Raw genomic sequence first — 19,304 nt, 5'->3', positions numbered from 1 at the left:
ACAATAAAAAAGACAATCTGGACGCTGATGTGTGTCTGCATTGTTATCTGACCATACACGTTAAATTTAGGATCGTTAGACACGTGATGAATTGCTAAATTGTATTAACTAATCACATTTAATGCATGTTTCAAATTCCATTATTTACCATTTAAAAATAAAAAATCTTCAGCTTTTATTTTAGTACTTTCTTTTGTTTGCTGCACATTTACACAAACAACGGTGCACAATACTGAGAAAGACAAAGCAACCTGTTGTTTTTCTCGTTACTCCCGCGTGATTTTGTTGTTCTCACGTGATGTGTAGCTACAGCTGTGCTCACACTTCAGAAGCTGAATCATTAGGCAGGATGTGCAGGCGGCTTATACACTTCCTATGTGGAAATTGGCAATGAGAGTGCTTTACTTGTGTGCTTTTATTTTGAAATAATATAAAGCGCTCTTGGTACGCTGGAGGTTAGGACATTAGGAAGTGGTTATGGATCCCAGATAGCTCAAAGGAACGGTAACAAAGATCAATATGTGATGTCATAAGGTGGATTTGACTTTGGACTCGTCAGCTGAGCTGTCTGGGAGTTTGTTAAAGTGAAATGAGAAATTCAAAGATGCAGCAGTGTCCTTTCTTTTACATCACAGAGACTACAGGGAGACACTGAGGGTGAACAAGATTAATCATGATTAATAAAACATTAATGCATTCAATTCAGACTTTAATTAATCAATGCTGAGGGTCCTATTTGAAACCAAAAGAAGAAAAGCAGTGAAATAACTGTACATGTTTTATTGAATGCAGCAGTCGATCACAAGGTGAACACAGGATGACTCTGATAGTGACACATCTCCACACATCATGTGTGTATATCTTGCTCTGACGTGACGATTTAACGGATTGAATTATGGATGATATGTGTACACACAGTAGTGCCAGAAAATGAGCTTTCACCTGCACAGATAGGAAGATGGTTAGGGGGAGGGTTACACCCAAAGTATGAATAAAAGCAAACTGAGCAACACCCAAAAAAAAAAAAAAAAAGAACACACACACACACAGCTCAGCTATGTTAGGGCTCGACACCAAGAGTGTAAATTCTGTGTAAATTCTCTCAGGTTGGGAGATGGTGGCTGAAGATTCTTCGGGAACATGAAGAGGAAGACGTGGAGCCAGGTCTTTGGTTTTGTTTGCTCCAGTCAAGAGTCCTAGAGTCTGAGTGTGTTTCTCTGTGTTGACTTGTGGGGGTTTATTGCAGGGTATCAGTGCATTACACCGTCCAAAACAAGTACCTTACAGGCTTGCTCCCGGGTCATTTCTAAACAGCAATGCAGAAAAGACAGACATCAGCCTTTATGGAAACCAAAGTAAAACGGTATATTCTGTTAGAAATCTAGGAATCCCTTACTTTAGAAACCTCGGTCTCTATGCTGCCCGCATCTGAATCCGGATCCTGTTGGATGAAACAGTCAAAACCAAAGAAAAGAAGGTTTGAACATCATGCAGGTAAACAAGAAAGTAAGGATTTACCTCGACATAATTTATTAGAAATACTAATGAAAAACTACTGTTCTACATCGACGTGGACGTCGACTTCTACGTCTACGTGCACTCACGTTGGACTTGTCAGTGTGTTTGGCTTGGCTTGCCTTTGCTTCAATGGTGTAATAGACGCCTGTGTCTAAACCAGACAACTCGCTGTCATGCTGCAAATACAAAATGTTCTGCCTGGTTGAGTAAAAGAAGAGAACTGTCTGCATGGGCAAGAGGGCATCATGGAATCATTTCATCTTCTATCAGAAGACAAAGGAGGTAGAGTCCTGCACTGGCTGTGTGAGCTACGAGAATAAACAGCATTAATCTTCTCCTCATGGGCTGTTGGGGGTTCTGGCATGTGGCACTACCTCACAAGAGATGAGGGTGACACAGAATAACACCAAACACCTGCCATTGATACATGCCTCTCTGCTGCCATCTTGTGCTCAAAGTAAAGATCTTTTACAGTAGAATACACAGTGCACGTTCAGTCACTTGCATCACAGAGCTTACCTGTATGTGTGAATCTGTGTATTTGAATTTCATGTTCTTGTAAAATTCTCTTTTGGGAAGCAAATAGAGCAGCATCAAGTCACACACGACAGTTGCCTGAAAAGTCATTTAAAAAGTCAGAATTATAAATGTTACTGTGCAGAAATAAAAGGTAATTTTTGCAGGTGTAAGTCTAAAAGTTCAACATACCACTCCAAAGATTCCCACTCCCGAGCCTATCGCTGTCAGCGTTGGGATGATGTCGAATTTTCTTGCCTGTGAAACACAGAGTTATAATTATTCCATATTCCCTTTATCCCATGTATAGACTTAACATCATTGTAAGCATTCAGATGTATGGCTAACCAGTGACTGCACGATGATGTCGATCCTGATCCCAAACACCTTTAGGAGAGTTCTTTTCTGAGTTTTGTCCTCCAAGTAATGCTTTGCAAACCTACAGAAAGCAATGAGAGACAAAAGATAAGAGCCTAACAGAACTCTTTATCTGGTTGAGGTGTTATTTCCCCCAAAATATCACAGAGTCCCACTGTGGGCGTTGACATCAGAGTGGAACAAATGTGAATTTAAGCATGGAGGGGAAAAAACAGCCCACGCCCACAGGTGGGATTCTGTGATTCTGAATTTTAATCTCAATTTGATGTGGAAATAAACACATATTTGTCAAGCTCCTGTGAGGATCGTGTGTCGGATTGTTTTGATGACCCATGTTGACGAGGTTAAATGTTGCTGTCTGTCTGTCCATGTCAAATTGTTTATTTGAATCAGTAAAAAAGAAAATGTGAAATCTTGTGGCTGATGTTGTCGTTTGCTTTTGCAGGTCGTAAAGAGACTCACGTCCGGCCCGTTTCTAACCATCTAAAAGTCCTCACTTCACGTGTGTTCATCGTTCTCACTCTGCAGGTAGGTCAAAGAAATTGGTACCTTAAATCCTGATCTTGCTCGCCTTTCCCTTGTGCATCATTAAAGCATAGCGGCTTGACAAGGTGTAGACAGCCAAAATATTTAACAAAGACGAAGAACAGTACAAAATAAACAAAGATTGATGATTCCTAGGAAGGTCTGAACAATAATTGAAATGACCCCCCCCCCCCCCCCAATCAGCAGGGTTAAAACATGGTTTGTTTTGTGTTTGGCCATTATTACTGCTGTAGCACAGGAGGAGAAGATTCAGTGGACTGCAGGGTGTCCAGCTCGTTGCTTTAGGGTTGAATCGATACGCTTGGCACTCCAATAGAAGGGGAGCAAAAAAGTAGAACAGTGCAAATCACTTATTTTTGGAACCCTTCTCAACTTTTTACTAAGGAAAAAACCAAAACATGTACACCTTTCTGAACTGAACCGCTTGGTGAAAACGGAGCTATACCAACCTGAAATTGTAGCCCACTGAAGCTCTGGCTTTGTCAGTCTCTGTTGGGTTTCCATACAGGCCGTGGAACTTGTACTTTGGTTTACAGTTCTTTACATCCGTATCAAAGTTGCACGTCCAGTCCACCACTATACCGATGGCCCCTCCCTGTCATAACACATAAAAGCCTAAATGAAACCATTACAATAACAAGACGCACAAAGAGACACAAACACCAGAACACAAAGCATGTGCATTGAATCTGTACTTACCACCCTGGCTATTGTTTCAAAGTTGAAACCAGACAGTTTGACGATGTCTCCCAGTTTGAATATGGGACACAGTGGAGAGTTCTCTGGATCATGGAGGCATTTACTGATGTAGTCAGCATCAATACCCTCGACCAGGTTGCTCCTGAAACACACATGGCCATTATGAGACACATATTTACTTTTAATGGAACATTTTCACAGCGTTTTTGTTTTGTCCTGGAAAAAAAATGAACCTGAAATTACCAGGGGGGAACTAACTGCTGACAGTACTACTACCCAACCGTCATCGCTTCATATCGTTCACCTCTCCTTGGTAAATATTAGTATTCTAAACCCGGTATATGACATGGCTTATTGCCAAATATTTGTTTTATTGGTTAGGTGAAATCTTCAACAGGCATATGTGAAAATTGAGGCAGAAATTTCTGGACTTTTAGATTCTTGTTTGTGGCAAACTCTGACCACTACAACTGCCACAATGCAGTTGAGCATAATTGTTAATTAAATGTTGCCACCCAAATAAAAATAGGCTTTAAAAGGTAAAACATAGCCACCCTTTTAAGGAGTTTTGTGTCTTTTTTTATAACTCACTCACTCTGTGTCAAAAAAAAGTTTGGAAACAATGGTCTTCCTCGTTTCCATTGGTTTTAGAAAAATTGGATCCTCATCAGGCAGGTATGATCAAACATGCTAACAGACTTTAAATGAAAAAAAAAACATCTATAAAAAACTTTACAGGAGTATGCAAAGGAATATGTTTCCATCATATTTCCTTTAAGAAAAGTATTACACAAAATGTTGGGCCCATATCCAAAACAGATCCAATCACAAAGTGTTTCATAGACAAATCACTCACAAAAACTGCAGCTGTTGTTTTTTTGTTAACGATCCCACTCTCCTCATGTTCACATTTGCTGAACATGCCATTTAGCGCCCTCTACAGACTCATCCTGGGATTACTCCAAAAATAAATTTACCCCATAATGTGAAACTGACTGTTTACTTTGGGTATATTGTGACACAATGTCTGAGTTTTTTTATATTTGTATATTAATGATGTTCCTTTGCATAATTTCCGTTTTTGTATTTGAATAAGGTTTTTTATAGATTTCGTTTAGTTTTTACCTTGAGGCGGTTTGCATGTGTGACCAAACGTGCCATCAGAGTGCTTATCAGTTACTGGCATGCAAAAATAAAAACCCAACCATCACCTGACGAAGAAAAGCGCATTGAAACCACATTGAAACTATTATTCTTTTTGTTTATTTGGTACCGTCGTCTTTCAAAAAAGTTGCAAAGTCTAAAAACAAACTTGTAATTATCCTCTCAATCGTTAAAAAGCTTTTCAACAGCAACAGACAGTCTCACATGAGTAAACCAACCATTTCACCTTGGCGGACTTCCCCTTTAAGGACATTCATCTTATTCGTTATCATTATTCAATTTCAGATTAACGTTGAGTAGAACAACATTTATCACAGCTCTCTTATTTCTATTAATCTATCTTAGACCCAACCTCACCTTGTGACTCCAAATAAGGGGAAGGTCACAGAGTTTTTGATGAACAGTGTGTAGTTCTCTGCAGACATCAACATAGGAGGACTAGATGGAAGCAAACAGACGAGAGGAGAGATTTAAGGACCGTATTATGAGCAGAATACTTCATTTGAAACATCATTTCTCGTGTGGAGCCTGAGAATGTCAACATGTTTGATACCATATCTTCAAAAAAAATAACAGTATGTCTATTGTTAGCTATTTGCCTAATCAGAGGCGGAACTTCAGTACAAACCAACTATTCAGTCTGTTTTCAACAGGCTAATGGAAGCACTTTCAGTTGTTAATAGTTCGCTTTTTCCATAAATGTAAAAAGCAAAAAAAAATTGGAAGAAATGTAACTCGAAATGGACTGAATTGCCAATAAATGTTTGTTATCAAGTTAGACTGATAGTTGATTTAAAATTAAATATTAGTGGGGATAGAAAAATTTGTGTGTGCCAACAAACATCAGGCCACCTCTGCACAAGTCAGGGCTCCAGGTGGGCAACCTCAGTTAAAAAAAAAAAAGTCTGGACACATCCCTGTGTTTCCTCAAAGTGAGAGAGGGAGCATGGTCTAAATTGCACAAATTTTGATTTCAAAGATCGTTCATGTCAAAAAACTTACAGACGCTTAGAAAAAGCTGCCACTATGAAAAGACGAGGAGCATTGTCTTAGTCGTACAGATATTTTGGAAAAGTATTTGTATTCTTAAGACAGTGTGCAGGAGTCAAATATATGTTAATTAAAAACAAGAAACTATTCAGTATCTGATGCACAGGAAGTCGACTTTTGTTGCTGTCTAATAAAAAAACTAATTTTGATACTGTTTGACTTTCAGTGGATTGGTATCAGAGTTCAAAATTCTGGTATCATGACAGTCTTAGTGCTGACAGTTATGTAATCTATGCACATGTCAGTATCAACTTGCAGGAGAAAGTGTTTCGACATACTCTGGTATATTGCGATCATCCTCAATAGGGCACCAGGCCAGCACCTCGCAGGTCTGTGTGGTGTTCAGCTTCACACAAACTCCCGTCATTTGTCCTTGAAGTAAAACACACTGGAGTTCATCATGAGAGACAAAACTTTCAAGTGAAGCAGCCAGAAGTACAACATGCTGTGCGTTTCAAGAAGCGAGAAGAGAAAAGAAAAAGCAAGACACAGCACAGCTTTAATCATCTTATCACGAGTTTGCATCAAGAGCAGCAAGACAGATTTAAAAGTCAAGCAAAGCGAACGCTGAAATGGCTGTTTCCTTTATCTCTCCCTGATCCCAACGTATCATTTCTCTGTGTGTGATTAGCTTTGTTGCTATCGCTCTTTCTCATCGTGTGCTGGGTGAGTTCACAGACAGTTCTCCAGCAGGCGTTTTGGTCACTCTGCTTCAACCTCTGACCTTTTCACAGAAGCCCACTGGTGTGTTTAGCCTCAGGGGCGCCCCTCCTGTCTGACTGTCCACAGTCATACAGACAGCACGCCGCCTCTAAAGAGACCAACTCTCCTCTACTGGCACCTCAAGGTGGATGTGACTGGGGCAGATCTAAAGCTTGGGCTAACATTGCTCTTATTAAAGTCGATGTCGGTCAACACAGGACTTGAAAGGCTGAAACCCAGGGACAGATGGGGACAGTTAATTTATGTCGCTGCTCTTTGAACTCGCTGACGACGCTGCATATGTCCAGACCTATTAAAAAAAAAAAAAACTCATGTCTGAATGGTTATTATTTTCATGTCTGTCTGTGCTTATGATTTGTGTCAGCTTTCAGGCACAGGGCTAATTGTAGCATCTGTCCCAGTGTTTATATAAACATGAATGTGTCTACTTGCTGAAGGCAGGGTCGCACTCACTCGCTTCAATGATCAACGAGCACAATACAAACACGAGTTCTGTGTGTTTGTTCGCTCATACTGTCATTTTTGATGTTGATCTGCTTACTGTAGACAAGAGCAATATGTATTTTACATCCGAGTGTTTACAGGCGGTTGTGAGTCAGAGCAGGGTTGGTTTATACAGTTTATACTATGTGGGCTAATTCTAGAGCAGTTCCCAAGAGCCACATCCCTTTTAACAAACACACTGCTCAATGACCTGATGATCCTCGAGGCATACCTCCCTAAGGACATCATGCTGCTCTCACTGGCATAAAGATATTAAATGAAACTAAAGGGGAGCTTGGTTTCTGTTTGACACTCTCCGTTGATCTGCTAGGCTGCACAGTGGAGCAGCGGTTAGCATTGTTGCCTCACAGCACCTGGTTCAAATCCTCGTCTGACAGGAGCCTCTCTGTGTGGAGTTTGCATGTTCTCCCTGTGCATGCGCACTCCGGCCTCCTCCCACAATCTAAAGACATGCTTGTTAGGTTCACTGGTGACTCTAAAGTGTCTGTAGGTGTGAACCATAGTGTGGCTGGTTGTCTGCGTCGACATGTCAGTCCTGTGATTGACTGGTGAACATGGTGTAACCCCGCCTCTCGCCCAGTGACAGCTGGGATCAACCCCCGGGACCCTGAACAGGAAAGCGATATACATAACGCATGAATGGAGGGATGTTGTTTCTTTCCTGTCGTAATTTAAAAATAAAATCTCAGAGAAGGGTCCATTAAGGTTTACTAAACCCTGCAGAGATGTTCGCTAAATGTTCCCTGAGGTTAAAGTTGAAATGTCTAAGAAAACCTTCAGAGGACTTTTAGGTAATGTTCCTGAAGTTCTCTGAAGCTTGTGTAGGATTATCTTCTGGTGCGACCTGTATCAAAATGCATCAGTCAACACTCTGAGGTCTGATTTTACATTTGTAGACCACAGAGACGCATCAAACTTTACATTGAAACATTAATAACTCTTCTCATGATCAAAAGCCCAGAATCTGGACAGTGCTGAGCTTAGCCACAGACACACACAGACGGTTACTCAGTGATGACAGCAGACGTCACACACTGTCGGGCCGTCAGGATTTACCATGTCCCGTACGTTTGAAACTCCCTCCTATACAGTCTTTGCTTGAGTTGCAGTTGTGCTTCCCTGGGAGCTGAAACAAACGGGAGATCAGAGTTAGACGAAATGGACAACGGAGGAATGTGCAGTAACACAAAAACGGCAAGGTCAAAGAAACATTTGTATATATTCTTGTGTTTTCACATAATTATCACATAATGAATCTGCTGATGGACTCATCTGGAAGCCATTATGTTTATGGGCACTGTATTCAACAGCTGGACAATTACCCAATTACACAAACAGTCTTGGAATGAGACAGAATTTGTTTGACTATTTATGGAAATGTATAAATCAGATAAGGAGGACTGTAGGAGAAGGTTTACTCACCTCTGGACACTTGGACATGCTCTGACCTTCAGTTATGATGTAGTTAGTCATCACCACAAACGATGAGTCTCCCTGAGGGGTTAAGATCAACACAGATAATGTGATTGTCTCCCTTATTTATGCCATAAAATCACATAATGAAGGATGTAGTAGTTGATTTGCAGCAAGCCTCAGTTTATTGCATGCAGCATGTCAAACATTAAGCCGTTATAAACTAATGGTGGCTTTGCTGATTCTTCAAACATCGGCACAGCTCAAGTTGCAAATGGGTTTATTATATTTCAGTCTTGACTTGTTTGTCTTTTAGGTTCATATAAATCGGGCCCTGACTCATCCTACTTGTACTGGCATGTTCTTATTTATAAGTCTGTACTTACTCTGCTTGTTTGATTGTTTTAATGTGAAAGTGTTCAAAGCTTCAATCCTCCATTCCAGTGAAGATTTTTTTTTTTCTTGGTTTTATTCCTTCAGATTGTGTTGTAATGTCCTGTTTATCTTTATCTGTCTTGTTATCCACTGCTGTAAATCAATGTTCCCTTCCATAAAGGTCTGACCTGAGAGGTTATCCTGTTAAATACATTTTTAAATGAATAAATAACAACCTCAAAGTACAAATCCCATCTAAAACAACACATGCTGTTTTATGCAATGTCTGCTTTGAAGCTATAGTGTAACATCAGGGAAATTATATGTTCTGTTTTTCTTGAACCCCCCCGAAATAAAGACGAATAAAACTCCAATATATCTTGGTAAACACTAAGCCACAGCTCATTAGCTTAGCTTAGCATAAGAACTAGAAACAGGGGAGAAACTGCTTTTGAAGATAGCAAAGCCCTCATGAGCTCAGCGTGACTATGTTAATGTTGAATATATTGGCCTGGGGAAAGGAGGCTGGATTTGTCACCTCCCTGTTCTCCTTTGATGCTTTTGATCATGATGAGCAGGCCGAATTCACAGCGTAGACTTGATTCGATAACTTTTTCAACAATCAAAGTGTCCCTTATGTGTACCACATGAGAACGTTCAAAGCCACTCACTGTTCCCTCGCGGTCATTGTGAGGGAGTTTTTAACTCTCTCACAATGATCTGGATTTAGACATGAACATTAACTATAAAGATGTGACCTAACAAAGTATCTGGCATGACAACTAAGTGATCTTTTCATGTTGTTGGTCGAGCTTATCACATCAAACCGTGAGTCTAATCCCATCTGCATTAAATAAAACGGCCCACACCCACAACTCAAAGCAAACATGATGATCATCATTGTGTCTCTTTATTCCATTCTCACAGATAACAGGTTGCAGAGGACTTTTTGGGTAAACAAAGAAATATGTTTGACCGGAGTCTTCCTTTTGGATGAGTTGTTTGCTCAGATCTTTACAGGATATGTGAAACAACCCAGTGACACCTTGATGTTGACAAAGCTGGTAACTTTCACTCTGTGCGTGCTTTAACTTTGTGTCGTCAATGATTTGATCTGGCATGAAATCTAGCCAACACGGATGTTTTAAGAGCATGACTAAAGCTTCGTCCCTGTCACCACCGTATGACGGAGAGTTCAGCTTTCTTCAGGGAGCGCACGTTCCTTCACGTTGCTGATGTGACTCAGGCTGATGGTCATTCTTTCAGACAGTTGGATTCATGGACAGTAGCTGTTGGACTCCCAACATGTGACTTTGGTGAAGGTTTTCTATCACCCTAACAACAGCCAGTGACTTATGAAGGGTGACAAACTCGTTCTTGAACACTTAGGAGTCACGTAATAATCATGTTTGAGGCTTCAACCATTCACACACCAACCTGTGGAGGGAACACATAGTCTGCCACGTCCCAGACTCTCTCTTTTCCTGTCTCGTTGGTGTAGCCCACTCCTTTCATTTTGGTGTAGACAGAGCTCACGGCCGTATCTGTGGACTGGTAGCCTTTCTCGTAGATGAACACCCACCTGGATGGGACACAGAGAGATTCCTGTCAGGCACACAGCATATAACGTCCTGGCCAACCCTCCAACCCCACAGGCAAGGACATGCATAGGGCTGCAGTTGACACACTAAACGTGCCAGCAGCATGCCTAACAGGGGAGCGTATGAGTGATCGTGGTTGTGAAATGTCAGAGCGGTTTACTCTTCTTGTGCCTTTGCCATCGCTGAAACAAATCAAAGAAGCTGAATCTCATTGTGTCGATCAAAGGTTCCCATGTTTTCTTCCACTAAAGATGAAGTACTGATGGAAAAAAGGATTTGGTTAAACTTAAGGTTTATTGATTCAGGTTCTTATCTGAAGTGAAAGCATTCAGCCTGTACTGACAAGAATGTTATCTTTATAAACAGAGCATAAAAAAACAGAATCTGTTTGCAGGACTAAATATGGGTATTGAAATTAATAATGATTAATAATTCTTAAGTAATAATTCTTTCAATCTCTCCTTTTTTAACTTTTTATATTTCTGAGTTTATTGTCTTTTTAAAACCTTGCATGTAAAGTGTCCTTGGGTTTTTTGAAAGGCGCCAAATAAAATGTATAATTATTTAGTAAAATTGGTATCAGTAAGTATTCTGGTTTATTTGCCCTTTGAGAGTAGTGTTGTCCACTGGAGTTTTGAGCTGACATTGACTGTAACTAGGAAAAGCAAAATAAATAAGCAAAACACACTACAGTACACCATAATATAGTAGAACCAGTCAGCTGTCATCTAACAACAATTTAGTTAAACCAACCCCCATAAACATTATACCTGCATTCAAGTTCAGCCAAAATCTACTCTTAGATAGTTTTGGACTCCACCTCCATTCTTGCTTTTCATGTTGCTAGTCAAGCTAAAACAACGAGCATGTGTAATGAAGGATGGTCATTTATGTCTAACTGATGGATACAGCACAACCATCACTGCTAGAGGCCCTAAAGTCTTCAGAAAATAACCAATGGGTTTGAAGATTGACATTAAAAGTCACTTGCCCATTTTTCTCTGACACCAATATGTGTCTGTAGTCTGTATACAAACTCCCCCAATAATGACAAAAGTCCATCCTCACCGGCTTTATCCTGCTCCACTTTTCGGAAAAATGTGTGCTCAAACAGGCCGTTTTGAGAATTTCCCTTCATGACATCACAAAGGGCAGTAACCCCTCCCTCAGGTGAGTGACACTCCCACATCTAGGTGTTTGTTCTGCGCTCTGAGTCTGCCTTCTCACCGTAAACTATAGGACATGGAGCGAGAAAGCCAGATCCATCCAAGCCCTTCCAGAGAGGGGGCGTGGTCAGACACAGCTCATTTACATATTTAAAGCTACAGACACAGAAACCACCTTTTCTGAGCAGGGCTGAAATAAAAGGGTTTATAGGCATGCTCAATTACAGGATCAGAGTGAATTTAGAACAAGACACTTCGCACATGTTTTAAGGAGCTCTGAGACTTATCATATTACTGGTTGATGAGGAGGAGAATATGTGACCTTTAATATCCCCTCAGTGTAAAAAGTAAAAACTTGAGCAATGAACTGCAAGTCATATTTGATTTGAAAGATTATTGGACCAGGCTGTAAACATGTTCATGTCTGCTGTAAAAACAAGCTTTTTTGAATGGGTGTGTATGTGACTTCTTGTGCTTCTGCAGCCAGACTCTCGTGAACACTCGAGGAACTGCAGGATTTTGCATTTCCTTATTGGCTTAATTTTTTTTAACACCAGAGGTTGCTTGGTGACATGTTAAAAAAACAATGAGGAAGTTGCTTAAGAAGACAATAAACATGTTTAAACACAGTTGTGCTTGGTTACCGCCCACGACGATCAGCTGATAGTTTTCCTCTACAGTATGTAAAGGAGTCTAACCCCGTAAAACAAATGAAAAACAGAATATGTAGAGGAAGTTGCTCCACATTAACCAATGTTTTTTTTTTTTTTTTTTTTTTTACATTTTTAAGGTCTCATGGACATGTTCAGTAAAAATAGAAAGTTTAAAGTTAAAGGAAAGAATACAAGTATGTGTATCAAAACTGTTGTTTTTTTATCTTAAATGCGCACCAGCTTGTTCTACATCGAGCAGAGACATCCTGAAGTCAAAAACGATGAATCATAACGTGTGAGGCCTGTACTGACAGGAATGTTATCTTTATAAACAGAGCATAAAAAACAGAATCTGTTTGCAGGACTAAATATGGGTATCAAAATTGGTATCAGTAAGCATTCTGGTTTATTTGCCCTTTGAGAGTAGTGTTGTCCACTGGAGTTTTGAGCTGACATTGGCTGTAACTAGGAAAAGCAAAATAAATAAGCAAAACACACTACAGTACACCATAATATAGTAGAACAAGTCAGCTGTCATCTAACAACAATTTAGCTAAAACCAACTCCCATAAACGTTATACCTGCATTCAAGTTCAGCCAAAATCTACTCTTATAGTTTTGGACTCCACCTCCATTCTCGCTTTTCATGTTACTAGTCAAGCTAAAACAACGAGCATGTGTAATGAAGGATGGTCATTTATGTCTAACTGATGGATACAGCACAACCATCACTGCTAGAGGCCCTAAAGTCTTCAGAAAATAACCAATGGGTTTGAAGATTGAAAAATAATGCCTGTAATCTTTGCTCCAACTTGCATATTGGTTGGATAGGGAAGTCAAACTGCCCAATATCTGCCCATGAGGACAAAGATTATTGGAGTAGGCTGTAAACATGTTTGTTCTACATCGAGCAGAGACATCCTGAAGTCAAAAACGTTGAATCATAACATGTGAGGTCTGTTGGAGTATCCCGGCTCACAACAGAAGTGAGAACAGAAGTGAGAACAAAAGTGTTTGCTCTATGTTCAAAACTCCTCAAAACCAGCTCCTCTCAGTTTAATACTCCTGAGTGTTGATCTGTGTCTTATCTGTTGGCCCTGCAGCCCATATGTTAGAGAGCGAGAGTTTAAAGTCATACAGTCCTGCAGGCAGTATGTGAGATCTTCAGGCTTTGGCTCGAGATAATTAACATGGTAAAGAAACAACAGTGGAGCAAGATGATTCATCTAATGACCCCTAACATTTATCTGCTGACCTTTTGGAGGGGCACCAGGAAACTATTCTACTTAATGACCTCATTATATTATCAAGTACTTAAAACTATAGCTCCACCCTGAGCCTCTACACTGACCATCTGCATACACGTTGATGCTGCACTCACGACATTGCAGATGTTTAAAGTTTAAAATTAACTTTATGGACCAATGAATCTATAGATTTATGGCCCATCAGTAAATTAAGACACTGATAAGGTTTTTCTTTACTTTGCTTGGATATTAAAAGTTGAATTCTACACGTGATGAAGTATTTTTATTTGTTGTGTTGGTATTTTTCGTAAGGCACTTAGTAAACGGGGGGCTGGGTTCAATCTTTTCGAGGGTTCGATCCCCAGCTCCTGCAGCCACGTTCAATGTGTCTTTGGGCAAGCCACTTAACGGTGTATGAATGAACGAGTTACTTCTGATGGTCACTTTACACAGCAGCATCAGTGTGTGAATGTGTAGGTGTGACCTGCAGTGTAAAAAGAAATATATAAGCTCAAGTGCATTTCCCATCCAGTTTATACAGCCACTGCTGATAATAGTGGTACAATCTCAACAGCTTTTACAGCCTTGTATTTCATACGCCAAACATGTAATATTCCAGTTTTTAATCTGATGTAAAGCACCACAAGCATCTGCAAGTTTGGTGAGTTGACCAATTTAAGAAGAAGTTACAGATCCTTAAAAACCTGCATCACATGTTTCCGCCTGATCAGATTGAAGTTTCTTATTGTGTGTGTGTGTGTGTGTGTGTGTGTGTGTGTGTGTGTGTGTGTGTGTGTGTGTGGCTAGAGGGGAATGGTTAACAGCTGGTGTGCACTTGGATACTGTGTACACACACGTAGATGCAGAGCTATTTCATCGAGGGGGGGGAAATCAATTACCCACTGGCAGAGGGCCTGTGTTGGACTCATGTGTGTCGGCACACGTTCCTCCATCAGCGCACAAAGAGAACACCTCACGGTAGCAGAGGAAGAGGAAGATGTCCTCAAAGTAAAACAAAGTACACACAATGAGCCATAAAACACAACTTCTATCAGTCGGGCAAATCAAATTATGCAAGCTGGAGCGTATACGTTCAGAAGAAGAAGAAAAAAATAGAGCACATTAATGGAATAAAGAAACGCATGAGCATGAAATAATGGAGGGATCTTCCAAAACAGCAGTCTAAGTGAGATCTGTATCTGCTGCGACAGAAGGAGAGCAACGAGGCAGCGGCGCAGCGGCTCCTTGATGTGCGCAGGGCTTTTCTTCCCACCATCATGCTGCAGAGCCGAGATTAGTGCTCGTTTTGTGAAGACAAATCAAAATGGTGAAGAAAATAAACCTTTAACTAATCAGTATGAAACAGACAACAATAGATTAGCTTTTTTTTTTTAAACAAAATTTAAATTATTTAAAAAAAAAAAAGCCATTTTGAAGCTGCTTCTCAATTTAATTACTCTTTACCTTTTTCATTTAATGAACAGAATAAGAAATATTTACATGTAGGATTTTACAGTTCAAAGGATCCATGGAGAGCACAGTCTGATATGTTCATGACATTTGTCTTGCCAAGGACGCAAGATGTTTGAAATTTTAGATAAGACTTCCAAAAACTGCAAGACTTTTTTTTTTGTTTTCTGCTGCTGAATAACAAAAATGAGTAATACAAGTTTGCTGCAAAAGTGTCAGGGAGAGACAGTGTGACTTTTGGTCCGACCCGTCGGCGTTCTGCTTGAGTCCTGAAGCGTGGAGTAAGGACAACATTGTAATCACGTCTCCTTGCATGCCCATCAACAGCAGACTTTAATGTGGTCTGTCCTGACTGCATGGAGAAGCAGGTAGCATTGCATACGATATCTGTAGAGGTCGTAGAAGATCCCTCCAGACAAAAACGTAGAAATTCAATCAGTTCCTTTTAGTTTTTCAACATTCTTTAACATCGTACTTTAATTTGATTTGACGATAATATGAAAAGGTAAGATTACGATATGGTAACATATGATGCGATACAGTACGGTAATAAGTGATACAATATGATATGGGACAGTAAGGTAAGATAAGAAAGGATGCGATACAGCACGGTAAGATACTATACTGTATGGTAATATACAGTAGTGTTTGGTACAGTAATATACCGTATTGTATGACATGATACAGTAAGATGCAATGTGATGTGATGTGATGCGATATGAGGGACATGCTGCGGTGCTGTCATCACAGTGAGCCCAAGAAAAGGACCACAAACGGAACGTAACAATTTAAAATGAGTTTACATAACTTGTTTTGTTTTTTCTTTAAAAAGGAAAGAAAAGATGAAACACCTTGCCATTAGCCAGAGAGTACTTTCTTCAATTGTCTTCATCCATCATCCGTCACATTTTCTCCTCTAATGTCACCAGCAGAAGGTAAAACATCTCAGTGGCATTATTTGATTGTTATATGTGTTAGCATATGCCTCAGCGTGTTCATCACACTCAGCTCCTCAGGTTGTACTGCTCCGAGGTGCACAGACACTGACACACACACACACACACACACACACACACACACACACACACACACTGAAAGACAAACAATCTTTGAGTAATTAAAAACGAACAAAAACAGAAACCTCGACCCAGCGATGGCTTTAACACAGCAGGCGGTCTCTGTTTTGTTCAAAGTGAATCTGTGAGGAACAGCTTCAACATGTTAAAGCGTGTGTGTGTATGTGCGTGTGTGTGGGTAAAGAAGATCTATTCGTAAGTTAAGAAGCATGCAGTGGATTTTGTCTCAACTTGAGAAGGGCACATTTTTGTCCATTCTGACATCACTCAAGTCGTCACAGCTACGGAGCGTACTTGCTGTGTCAACAGCACCAGGCATGTTTCAGTGTGTGTGTCTGATCCGCTGTGACACCTTCAACATGTCACATCAGATGTTTCCTTTAAAAGTACTGTTCACTTTACAGCTTCCTCCGTACAAACAAAGACTACTGCAGACATCAGCTCGATGTTCCTCTTAGGCCAAAACAAAAGATTATTTCCTTCATTGAAAATATCTCTCATGATTAATCGATTAAAGTAGAAATTACAAGTTGTTAAAAATATTGCAACCTTTCCTGAAATCAAAGCTTTTGTTTACAAAAATGCTCAAAAAAAAGCAAACCCCTTAATTTCATGGACTGGGACGAGCAATTGTTGACATTTTACTTGAAAAATCCGCAAGAAATTAATTGATTATTGGGGCGCTGATGGCCTAGCGGTTAGTGTGTGTATGGAGGCTTTAGTCCTCCAAGTACTCTTTTCCCATGTCATTCCCCGCTCTCGCAATCCACTGTCCTGTCTTCCCAATAAAGACGTAAGAAGCCAAAATCAAAGCAGAAATGATTTGACATTTAATGTCTTAATGTCGATTGACTGATTCATAATTTTGTCAATAAAAATGTGAGAAAGCTGTGAAAGAAATTCTCATAAAAGGCCTTTCATCCAAATAAATAACTACATTTTGTTTGACAATATTGCTTGAAGTAAAATCTAAATTTTTGTTGATTAATCTTCTTTCAAACGATGAATCAATCAACAGTTGCATGTCAGTAAAATCCACCGAGCCAGCAGACAGACGGAGTTGTTGGAATTTGCAGGGTCACTCTGAGGGGTCATCATCCTGCACAGTGTGTCACCGAAAGCAAGCTGAAACATGCAAAGCCCTGTAAAGGTGGACATGTCGCCCCTGTGAACAGACGAAATAAAAAGAGGAGTATTTGGCTCCTACCCGATGATGTAAGCCAGGACCCCCAGCTGGATGAGGCGGCACACAACTCCCACCCTCCTGTTCCTCACCAGCACCTGGCGCGGGGTCTCGTACTCAAAGAAGAAGTCGGAGAGGGCGTTTGTGATTTGGCTCTTCATCTTCTCTCATCGGCTGACTCACAGAGACGGGTGTCTCTCTCTCTCTTTTCACCCCACTCGCATATAAACACCCAGGTTCCACTTCTTCGCCTCCTGGTCTCCTCTGCTTGTTCCCTCGCTCTACAGTGGCGAAGGTCCTCCGCCTCCTCTCATAAGAAACATCTGACGTGCTTCATGAGAAGTCCTGAAGAGTAGGACTTCCTCTCTCCCCTCCCCTCCTGCTCTCTCTCTCTCTCTCTCTCCCTCTCTCTCTCTCTCTCTCTCTCTCTCTCTGTGCACAGGGTCACTGCCTCGACACAGTCAGTCCCATTTGTCCATTTTAACATCTCAAATGCATCTGCTGGCTTTTTATTGCCTCACTTCTTTCTTATTTGGTACTCAAATAAAAGTAAACACGTTTTGTTTTATCTCTTTCTTGACCTGTAAACTCAAAGGCTTTAACAGCTGCCACACAAACACCGGACCTTCTCCTCGCTCGCTCTCTCTCTCTCTCTCTCTCTCTCTCTTTCTCTCTCTGTGCAATCAAACCTTATCGCGTCCACTGACACTCTCTTCCTGCATGCTACAGGCACAGACACATACCACATAAGCTCAACACAAATACACACCCGAGTTCAGCTTGTTTGCCTACACCCTCCTGTCACCATTTGCAGACATTAAGCCGTCTTATGTTTTATCATTTTGTGAGGGGGTGCACCAGGAAACATTTGGGGTTTCTCTCTCTCTCTCTCAATTTCTCCTTTCATGAGCGGCGAGGTGCTTTGAATTTCTAATCTTTATTCTCAAAGGAAAAGGAAGCTGCATGTGCACAATTATTATAATATTTGGAGTTTAAAGGAGCTGAAATATGAAGCATATTACATAATGGTTTCTGATTTGAAAACTGTTTTTTTTTTTTTTTTTGTCACTTGTGCGCGGCGCTTCCTAATCTCCTGAGATTATCGAATGGAACATCTTAGTTTGGAACCGTGCTTAAAATCCAAATCCAAATCTGGTTAAAGCATGTTCCACAAAGACACCATGAAATGGCCACACATAGATTTGGGTACGATTGTGAGGATTTGGCAGGATTGGCAGGATTCTGCATGGATTGCAAAAAGAGGACTTTGAGACAATCTAAAAAATAACTCCAGATGCTCCAAACGCTGCAGTTGAATGTGTGCCAAATGCCCTAAACAGATTTTAGAAAGAGACAGGGGATAATTGATTCTAAACTCGACTCCGACACCACAGCTGCGCTTAAAGCTCAATGCTAATATCAGGACGCTGATATGCTCCTAAATATGAGACCAGACGGTCGATAATCTTTATGGGGTCAAATCAAGCGGCAGCCTTCGGTCTTGGAAAAATAAAGGGAATTGCAAAATCCTGCAGTTTGTCGAGTGTCCACTTAAGGCTGGCTGCAGGAACCCTGGAAGTCACATCCACACAACAGGCAAAAAAGCATTTTTTAAACAGCATAAATACATGTTTACAGCTTGGTACAAAAAACAAATTAGTCTGATTAGGTCTGATTAGTTAATGTAAATTATCGTGGGCGCCTTGTAATGGTTCCATAAACCATAAAACTCACCTCAGCTCCAGCTCTCAGCCTGTCTCAGGTTGACTGAAAGTTAAGTCTCAGGATTTCCAACATGTCGGCTGCTGCTGATGAACCCCAATCCAGGAACAGACGGCTGACGTCACTCAGGCTTCATCCATTATAAAAAAAATTTTTTTTAATTCGGTTTTCACTCTGCATTAATGGCAGTTTTTGGGGTTCGGTGCCTTGCTCAGGGGCACCTCGGCAGTGCTCAGGAAATGGACTGGCACCTCTCCAGCTACCAGACCAGTTTTTGGTCAACCAAAACAAAAGATTGCA

The 19,304-nt window shown here is 40.6% G+C and overlaps 1 protein-coding gene across 5 annotated transcripts; it reads right to left on the bottom strand.

The window, feature by feature from the left end:
- Positions 1–692: 692 nt before the first annotated feature.
- Positions 693–19,155, bottom strand: p2rx1 (purinergic receptor P2X, ligand-gated ion channel, 1; the record flags this gene model as incomplete). 5 transcript variants are annotated; one of them, XM_079355371.1, is made up of 14 exons in its annotated part: positions 19,017–19,155; positions 10,324–10,468; positions 8,521–8,592; positions 8,155–8,224; positions 6,150–6,243; positions 5,179–5,259; positions 3,658–3,799; positions 3,408–3,553; positions 2,383–2,473; positions 2,227–2,292; positions 2,038–2,133; positions 1,605–1,694; positions 1,397–1,441; positions 693–1,306 (listed from the first exon to the last, which is right to left on the bottom strand). In XM_079355371.1, exons 2-14 carry the CDS (start codon positions 10,399–10,401, stop codon positions 1,301–1,303), a joined length of 1,077 nt encoding a protein of 358 aa, XP_079211497.1. In that variant the 5' UTR covers positions 10,402–10,468; positions 19,017–19,155. The 5 variants fall into 5 exon arrangements, with proteins under 5 accessions (XP_079211497.1, XP_079211493.1, XP_079211494.1 ...); XM_079355367.1 differs by lacking the exon at positions 19,017–19,155 and adding an exon at positions 17,307–18,480; XM_079355368.1 differs by lacking the exon at positions 19,017–19,155 and adding an exon at positions 17,307–18,480 and having other exon boundaries at positions 8,167–8,224.
- Positions 19,156–19,304: the final 149 nt, after the last annotated feature.

The sequence above is a fragment of the Symphodus melops genome (genome assembly GCF_947650265.1).
Source record: "Symphodus melops genome assembly, chromosome: 11".
Classification (NCBI taxonomy): Eukaryota; Metazoa; Chordata; class Actinopteri; order Labriformes; family Labridae; genus Symphodus; species Symphodus melops.
The sequence above is the reverse complement of the archived record's forward strand: the minus strand, read 5'-3'. Positions and strand labels throughout refer to the sequence as shown.